The sequence below is a fragment of the Tamandua tetradactyla genome, chromosome X (assembly GCF_023851605.1).
Source record: "Tamandua tetradactyla isolate mTamTet1 chromosome X, mTamTet1.pri, whole genome shotgun sequence".
Taxonomy (NCBI): Eukaryota; Metazoa; Chordata; class Mammalia; order Pilosa; family Myrmecophagidae; genus Tamandua; species Tamandua tetradactyla.
The window spans coordinates 71,888,421-71,897,819 of NC_135353.1; the positions used below are offsets into that span (position 1 = coordinate 71,888,421).

Consider the following 9,399-nt stretch of genomic DNA (forward strand, 5'->3'; position numbering starts at 1 on the left):
TTCCATTGACTGGTGTGATGAGCTTGATGAAACTCCTGTCACCAATTAGTTATCTATATTTAAGTGGAGAAGTATTAAAATAATGTCAGAACACAGGGTCTGCAGTGGGATACTCCTTAAAAGTTTGGATTTAAGGCTGTTATTTCCATAGTCAGTACAAGAATAAATCTACAGACTGGGGAGTTTGACAACAGGAAAATCTCCAAGGAAATTCATATCTGATCAAACTCTGGGAGGCAGTACTAGGGTATGATTGAAATTAAGCAAACCAAGTCAACTAGACGATTCTGTGATTAGAGAAAGATTGTGCAAGGGGCTTATTCAAGCAGAGAAATATACAAAAGGAAGAGACTGGAAAGTTTTGGTTGTTCTTAACCAAGCACTGTCTGGAGAGAGGGAGTTTTCACTAGGATGAATGGAATATTTAACTTTCCTTGGCAGCACCATCCCCAGCTTCCTTAGCTGAAAGCCACTTCCTAAGGTGAGCCAACCACCCTTGTTCTGATTTCAAGCTCACTATGTGACCTTTTGAGGCTGTAACTTCCCAAGTAGTAGTTTATCTATAGGAAGAGGGTGTTTAGTAAGACTGACAGAAACCTTCAGTATGCCTGACAGTTGTATTTCTCAGGCAAATTCTTCAATTGGCAATTCTGTTGAGATTTAGCTTACCTCTGGCCAACTTACAGGGAGGGAATGCAGAGATCCCTGGGTTTAAGCATTTTGATCTAGATTTATATGTACACCTCTGTGAATGATTTGACTGAGGCATCTGTTCTCAGAGTATAGACACAATCAAAGATTGATCATACCGTGCTGAGGACAAGACCCTGCACTGTAGATGTAATGTTGTGGAATCCTGTCAGGGAAGCCACCTGGCCTTGGCTCGAACAACTCTGTGCATCAGCATTTGAGAGCTGCAGCTCTCAAATGTTCAGTTAAGGGGAAATTATAACTAAAACACACTATAGTCAATAGTCTCCCAGCACCTCAGTCAAAGTACTGAAAGAGCGCATACAAATCAACAACAAAAAGAGCTGGAACAGTTTACATTTCTCTTTGGGAAAAGAAAGGAAATTCATTTTACATTTTGTATACTCATATTTTCCCCAGCTAAAGGGCAGGTATATGACCCAAAAGAAGCCAACCATATGCTCTCTTAAATTTGAATCTTGGGCAGAGGAAAAAAAATCTGAAAATTGATGGAATTCTGGCACATATCAATTTCTGCTACCTAGACCTCTCAGAGAACATCCTGGTCTCCAGCATTCCCTTACTGCTTAAGTTAACCAGGCTTGCTTTCTGATGCTTGCAAGCAAAGAACCTTAACTAAGAACAGCATTATAATACAAAAAGTAATACAGCTTATCAAAATAACAATCCTCTATAATTTATTTTTCTTACCTTCTGCAATTCCATCAGTGTTACTATCTACTGATCTCTTTTTGTTTGTTTGTTTGGGGACATTTTATAATCACATTTGACCGATACTGATTTATGCCAAAAGCTTCCTTCTAGCTGTGGTTTCACGTAGTCTTTTACAGGTCAGGAACTTTCAGCAAGCTTACCTGGAGAACTGTTTAAGGATTTTATTTTTTCATTTTTGAAATAGTATGCAAGGCACATAACATGGCCTTAAATAAATATTTGTTGGTAGATGTATAATGGAGAGCAAAGTAATTTTTAAATACTAGTCCCAGGTTCCTTGGTAGAAATTGTGGGTCAGAATTACAAATGGGTAAGACAAATGAAAAGGTAGTCATGCTCAGAAGTTCAGCAAGTTTCAAATCAGGAAAAGTTTGGCAAACTGAAAGAATGGTGGTTAGGGGGTTATACACTGAGGTAATTGTAGAATACACCAAGGACGGGGATATATTTTATATTAGGAAGGAGAAGTTGGAGTGACGCTTTTGTCCTTGGAACCTTGCTAAGTGTTGTGAAAATGTGTCCTTACTGTAGAGCCATGTCTATGACACCAAGACCACTGCCTTTATTATACTTTACATACTCCTTACTTATTTCTAATGTATATATTTGAAACAAATAAAACTCACTTATATAAGAACCTGCAGCCAAAAACTGAATGATGAACAGTTGAATCTGAAAGTTCTCTTAGTAAACCTTCGTAAATGGAATTCATTTGTCTGGCAGAATTGAATCAAGAGTGATAAAAAGAACAGTGTAAGGGTATTGGGGAAACAAATGTGGTATGATATTAGTGCGTGAGTTTGGACTAGAAAAGTTTAGGGAAGATCAAAACGTGAATGATACTGACTTCCAAATATTCACCAGCAAGCCTCTCTAGTCTCCCTGGCTCACCTCTGGGAAGAGCCTGCCCTGCACAAGGGCCCCTCACAGGGTGAGCCTCTGACTGGGGTGTCATATTTCAATGTTCTGATAGAATGGCTGCCTAAAAGATCTATATTTAGACTATGACTCCCTGACAAGGACAGGTGGATATCTGAGGACTTAATTCTACACACTTCGTCCCTCAGTTCTGAGATGATTCTGAGAGGCTTGTACAGGTAGTGCAATGAGACTGGAACAGAAGACAGGGAATGGAAAGGTTTTTTTATCCCTATGAGTGCTTGGGATCCTGTACACACTCTTATTTGTGAGGGGAAAATGACACGAACATAAAAGGGGTATTGCAGTGGTTCGTGGTCACACACAGACCCTCACCATTGTACCCACCGGAAAATGCTGAATACCAGCCACTGCTGAGGTGATGTGAAGTGCGGTACATAAATGACCCATACCGGAAAGATCTCACCAGCACCACGATGGAAGGGAAAGCCCACCTGATAAGCCTCATTTCATTGGGGGATGGCAAAGATTTTTCTAATTTCTGAATGATTTATGGGTTGCATCATGAAATTTCTTAATGGAGTTTAAATAAACCTCTCTGAATGGAAAATAGGCTCATCTGTGGAGATACTGAACTTGTAAGATGCTACATTCACCCTGAATTGGAGGTCTTCATAAAGTTTGTCTTTTGAAGTCAGAGTGGAAGACATCCAAGAGTTGTCCATGAAGATCTCGAAGATTGACATCTAATACCATAAGTTCAGCCAGAAGACAGAAAGGCACAGTGGTTCGTTTATTTTAGATGGTCATGATTAGAACATTACCTTGTCAATATATATTAATTTGTCCATCATTTTATAAATGACATTGAAAGCGCACTGGTTTTGTTTTTAAGGGTTTTTCGTTTTAATTATAATGCGCTGTATGAAACTTGTATTTCCAATGCAGTCAGAAGAAAATATTTCCAATGTGGTATAAATTAACTCAGTCAATGAGGCCTCCCTATTGGGGAGATATCTTATATACTTTTTTTCATTTTACTTGAATCCAGTTTTCCCCAAATGAAAATGGTTTTATTGTATTTTCTGATTGCAATATAGTGTAACAAGTCAGTAAAAAAAGAAAGAAAAATGAAATAAAGCATAAATATATAAAAATATTAATTAAATTCTCACTAATACTTGGGCTTCCTTTTGACCACTTCCCACCCTCTATTTTGGTGCAGAGAATGTATATGGGAAGGGGTAAAAATTCGAAGTGGGCTGCAGGAGTTTCGGTGCCTAGTAACCAGTGAGAGAATTCATCAAGAAGCATAAGTGAACGGTAGTCCCAGGAAAAAATGCTGCCCCTTCCTGTAATTACAGAAAGGCAAATTCAAGTTCCAAAAAGACGTGACCACCTCTGGTGTCTGGTATTGTTTAAGAGAAAAAGAGTGACAGGGCCCAGTGTGACTGAGGGAGATACGGGGCGGGCTGGCGCCTGCCGCACTGTTTGTGGGAGTGGAAATTGGGGGCCAGGGCTGGTGACGTGATCGTCACGTGACCAAGAGCTGACTAGAGCAGAAGTCCTGCTCGTCGCCTCCGTCTGGGAACCAGTCCCCTATCACTCTGCAAGCGGGTGAACGAAGAAAGAAACTAGTCCGCAACGTGCAGGTCGGTGTGAAGGTGGGCGCTGCTTGGTGAGAGGTGGGGGTGGGAGAGGGACAGGAGCGCCGTGGTTTGGGCCAATCGGGGCTCTGTCCCCTCCTCGCCTACTTTCTAAATACCCCCTCCCATCCCGTGTCCTCTGCCCATTTGAGTAGAGAACTGGCGGGCTTCGAGCGGGGGAGGGGATGGGGGCAGTAGGTGGCGGTTACAGAGACCGCGAGGAAAGACATATTCCTCAATTAGGGTACCGGTACCTTGGGTGCTGGTCCGTCCACTTAGCACTCCGTCCGCTCTGTCTCTTGTCTGCAGGTTTGTAGGTCTGTTGGCCTATACTCGCTGCTCAAATTGCTACGAGGGAAGGAGCAAACTGCTCTGGAACCGTGCAAGACAACGTGAAGGTGGGATTAGCCCGGGACCCTGGGCGGGGATGAAAGGGGGCTGCGATCTGTGCGGGCCAGGTCCGAGTCGCCCTCTCCGGGCCCCTTCTTTCTTCATACCCCCTCGCATTTCTGTGCAGGAAAAGGGGTGTGGCGCCTTTACTGGGGAAATGGCGGACGGCAAGGGGTGGGGGCGGGGTGGGGGCGGGGAAGTCCGCGTTAGGAAAGTCGGGGGGTGGGGTGGGAAATATTTTAAACTCAGGGCCTAGAAGTCAAAAAAGCAGGTGTTGGGAGCTGTACCCTGAGTGCCAATCCATCAACCACACTGAGTTATCTATTACTGCTTATCTTCCTTTCTATGCTAGACTGTCCATTTGTCACCCAGTAGGGAGCACTAACAACTGAAGACAAGGGAAGAAGAAAGCATTTACCCCGGCATTGGCAGAGGTTAGCTGATGAAATTGCCTGTGAATCCTTGAAGGGTGGGGTCGTGGTGGAGGATGAGATTAACTGAGATTTGCTGCTCCCTCTCAGCCTCCTGGCTGCCATGGCTCAGAACCATATCTCACCCTTTTTTTGTGGAAACTGGAAGAGAAAACAGAGGACCCTGAGAATAGCCGGGGAGTACAAGAAAGAAAGGGAGAAATGATTTGCTAATAATAAACCATTGTCAGCTTCCACTGGGGCACACTGATAAGGTGCACATCCAGGCACAGCCACAATCCCTAATACACTTTTCCACCCATAGATTCATCAAAAGACCGCTGCAGGAGACTGTAAGAGGCTGAAAACTACCCAAGAGTCCTCTGCAATCAGGCTGACCAAATCCCTCTCCTGGCCGGCCCCAAGGCTGGCACGGACTTAAGTATGGGCCGGGCTCGGGAAGTGGGTTGGATGGCAGCAGGACTGATGATCGGGGCTGGTGCCTGCTACTGTGTTTACAAACTAACCATAGGAAGAGATGACAGTGACAAGTTGGAGGAAGAGGAAGACGAATGGGATGAAGATGAGGCACTGGATGAGGAGGAACCCGACATGTGGTTTGATTTCACAACTATGGCTCGACCCTGGAATGAGGATGGGGATTGGATTAAACCTGGGGCCCCAGGTGGAAGCGAAGACAGGCCGTCAGGTGGGGGTAAAGCTAACCGAACATACCTAATAAAAGAGCGCCCGTCCCCCTATGGACATAAAAATACTTGGAGTACTACTGTTAATAATATGAGTGTTGTTCTTGATCTCTCCAAGTGTCCTTTCATTCAGGTAAAAATGCTGTTTGCTCAGGCCAGGGAGGCTGGTTTTCCCTCTACCCACAATACCAACTGTGATTTGCCCAGCCTCCCAATTACTAGAAGCATGGTCCCCACTCCCAGAACCGCTGTGAAGGAGAAGGCTGTGCGTGCCCTGGATATGTTGAATGGGAGTGTTGAACATCAGGGCCAGATTAAGATGTACATCAGTGAAGTGTGTCAGGAGACTGTGTCACATTGCTGCAACTCATTTCTGCAGCAGGCGGGATTAAATTTGTTAAAAACCATGACGGTTATTAATCACATGCTTGCCAAGTCCGTTTCAGACTTGAAGTTTCCATTGATAGCAGAGGGGAATGGATGTGCTGAGGATCAGATTCTGAAACCGCTAATGAGTTTGTCTGAAAAGGCAGCCTTGGCAGGGGAGTTGCTCAGTGCCCAAATGCTGTTCTCATTCATGTCCCTCTTTATCAGAAGTGGAAACAGAGACGTTCTCTTGGACGTACCTGCCCCTTAAATGACCAATTCAAACAGAAAGGGAGTGAATCCACCCAAAACCCGTTTGGTGAACATTCGCTTGAATTCTCATTCAAAGAATCTGCAGAGGGTGCTACTGAAGATCCAGCCTTAGCCGATCACCACATCCTTGAGTTGGGTGAATGTTACAGTTGCTAAACCCAGGACCGTACTCTTACTGGCCAGGCAGGGATCCCCACAGAGCTTTCAGTAACTTCTTGGTTTTGCAGGCGGCAGGCAATGCACATTGTAAATTACCCCCTTCCAGCTGTCCTCATGTGGTAAAGGGGTCCTTTCAGCTGCCAGCTGTGGATAAAGAATGTCATACTATAGCAACACGAGTGAAGTTGCTGCCTGTGGTGGTCTCCCTGTTTAAGCTGGACCGTTTCGTGGAGACCAGCCGTGCATCAGAGCTTGTGCTGGAAATGCATTTGTTGCTGCTTAGATTGAATTTCTTTGTATTTGCTCTTTCTTCTACGCAAGCGGATTAATGGTGAGCCTATTCATCAAAAACAAAAAACAGCACTCCCCCTCTACCAATTGTACTGAGTTAGCCTCATGCACCCGAGACTACGTTTGTGTGTATCGTCAATAAAATTGTGCGCTTTCATTGGCAAAAAAAAAGAAACATGGTCCTTGTCCTTGAGTTTACAGCCTGCATGAAGAAAAGGACAAAAATACACACTATCTGAGACGCTTGCGTGCTGACAAATGCACGCTTGCCAGTGCTTACAGCAAGCAGAGATTGAAATGGGTTCTGGTGCTCAGTAAAAGGTTCCAGAAGGGGTTGGGGGTGGGGGCGGAGGGGGATTAAGAAGGAATGTTGAGAGGACTAAAAGAGGAGCAACCGGCACAGTGCCTGGCACACAGAAATCCCTCAATAAAGGTGCATTTCTTGACTGCCAGCCTAGAGAGGAAAGTCAGTATCTTTGGGTTTGTCTACATATCCAGCGTGGGGGGGGGGTGGAGCACGCTGACCTGCATCCAAAGGCATTTCGTGTATAATTTAGCCATAGTTCTTGCCATTTGCTAAGGGCCTACTGTGTATTGTTTGATCTCACCTGCCAAGCAGCAGCTAGATCTACTTCGGTCCCCCCTGCCTCCATTGCCATCCCACACACAAGTTCCTGGCAGAATGAGAAGGATTGGCCCCTGCCCCCTTTGGGGGAACCTGCTTTCTGCCCTTTGCCTTGTCCCATTGGTGGGATCCAAGAAGGGGGCAGTGGAGTCCTCCATTAACTCCCCAGAGTGGTGGCAGGGCAGATGTGGAGGTTGCTTGACAGGCCCGTGGCCTGCACCTCCATCGTGTGACACCTCCATACCCTCCATCCAAGGTCCCAACAACCCTGCGAGGAAAGAGAGAGCCCGTGTGCACTGAACCACTCCAGGGTCTGGGCAACTCATCCTGCCACACCACTTCCCCAACATGTCCAGCAAACCTTATTCCCACGCATCACCAAAGCCAGGTTTGTTTCCTGCATGCTTTCGATGTGTCAAGAAATGGTCCTCCTCCTCAAGCCCATGGAAAACACAGAAACATTTATGTTTCCTCTGGGCAGAGCTGCCTCTGTGCCCTGTGCCCTCCCCTGGCTTCCCTGGGATGCTGCTTGGGGCCACTGTGTCCTGGGCAGCGGTGGTCTCTACAGAGCTCTGCCTTCCGACTGCTCTCCTCCAAACAGAGCATAGTTTCATTTTATTTTATTTCCTCCCACCAACGTCAGGATTCCAGGTGAGTTACTGCTTTCCAGCCTGTACCCATACACTCCATCCTTCAATCTGAGTAGCGTCCTGGGTGCCTGCTAGGTCCTCAGACCCTCTCTGAGGAATCCTCCAACCAGGAATGCGATCCCTGACCCTTCCCAAGCCCCGGTGCCTTGGATGGCCTTGGATGGTCAATGGGAGACTTGGGGTCGCTGCAATACCACACCCCCATCAAGGCTCAGCCCGCTGGGCTTCCTTTGTTGGCTGGGGGGCTCTGTCTTGTTTCCTAACGGCTGCAAATGTGACCACTCCTTTCTCCCAAGCTAACCTCCGTTCTGCCGGGCAGTCTGTTTTTCCAGTAGGATTTCCCTGCAGACAGCTCCCACATCTACTTTTTTCCAGTTGAGCCTGCTTTGCCGCCTTAATCTCAGCTGAAAGGCAGAGGATTTTCTCCTTCCTCCTGGTTTGTGGTCCAAAAATTAACATGTAACTCCCTGCTCTGTGCACACCACCGAATACCGATTTGTGTACAGCCACGTGTATGCTGCACCTTACTGGGTGACCTCCGGCATATGGTGTGTGTGTTGGCTGAAGAAGGAGGTGCTTTTGCACTCATGAGCAGGGCTCTGCAGTAGTACCACCTGAGGATTTATTCTTTCCCACAGAAAATTTAGGAATTCTCACCCTTCTAACTTCAACACCATGGGAAACTAGGGACTAGACTATTCCCTCTCCCAAATTACATTATTTAAGGTAAAGAAAAGCAAGTTGCAAGATTGTTTTGCATATATGACCCTAAGTGTTATATATACTATAACACTTCATACTATTATATATCATATATATATATATATGATATATATATATATATCATATATATATATGTTGTAGAACATATCTGGAATATTTCCCCAAGAAACAAATAGCATTTTTTTTTCCTCCTGGCAGGTATATTGGGTTGACGGACGAAAAATTGATAAGATACTTAATTCTCTTTTTGTGTCATTTTTGCCTTTTGGATTTTGTACTTAATACATTTTCCATTCAAAAACAAATTTAATAAGAAAGCATACCTTCTAGGGTGTATAAACATTATTGATGCAAATATTGTCATCCTTCAGTCAGTAGGGCTCTTTTAGTGAACCTCTTATTAATTTTATTATTTCCCCTATTTTTTCTCCCTGACTTTTTAAGTAGACAAACATATGATTCAGAAATTATGACATTTTAATCTCTTCCTATTCAATGTTTTATAGCTCATTCTTTTTTCTTATCTTATGGCACTGTCAAGGACTTACAGAACAAGAGTATTGATGATGCAGTGCATATACTCATCTTGTTTTTTATTTTAATGGTTGATGTTTCAGCTGTAAGGTAATTTTTTCCTTTAAGTTTTTGAATTTGCAATATGTCAAATTTTTATAAAATGGAATTTATAAGGCTGTACGTATGATTGAGCTAGATCTCCATATATCGTTGTAGACAATTTTCAGAAATCTAATACTGAGTGAGATAAGTGCTTTGTAGAAGGATACAGTATCATACAGCTAATATAATTTTAAACATACAAAACAACACTATATTATTTTGGATACATATATTTGT

The 9,399-nt window shown here is 44.4% G+C and overlaps 1 protein-coding gene across 4 annotated transcripts; it reads left to right on the plus strand.

The window, feature by feature from the left end:
* Window positions 1–3,826: 3,826 nt before the first annotated feature.
* LOC143671171 (protein ARMCX6-like) lies at window positions 3,827–6,727 on the plus strand. 4 transcript variants are annotated; one of them, XM_077146157.1, is made up of 4 exons: window positions 3,827–3,968; window positions 4,260–4,348; window positions 4,693–4,774; window positions 5,076–6,727. In XM_077146157.1, the coding sequence occupies exon 4, from the start codon at window positions 5,195–5,197 to the stop codon at window positions 6,092–6,094; it is 900 nt and encodes a 299-aa protein (XP_077002272.1). In that variant the 5' UTR covers window positions 3,827–3,968; window positions 4,260–4,348; window positions 4,693–4,774; window positions 5,076–5,194; the 3' UTR covers window positions 6,095–6,727. The 4 variants fall into 4 exon arrangements, with proteins under 4 accessions (XP_077002272.1, XP_077002269.1, XP_077002271.1 ...); XM_077146154.1 differs by having other exon boundaries at window positions 3,827–3,956; XM_077146156.1 differs by lacking the exon at window positions 4,693–4,774 and having other exon boundaries at window positions 3,827–3,956.
* The last annotated feature ends 2,672 nt before the right edge of the window (window positions 6,728–9,399 follow it).

What these genes read in the sequence shown, in the direction of transcription:
- LOC143671171 (XM_077146157.1), top strand. Translation starts at nt 5,195, where the DNA reads ATGGGCCGGGCTCGGGAAGTGGGTTGGATGGCAGCAGGACTGATGATC.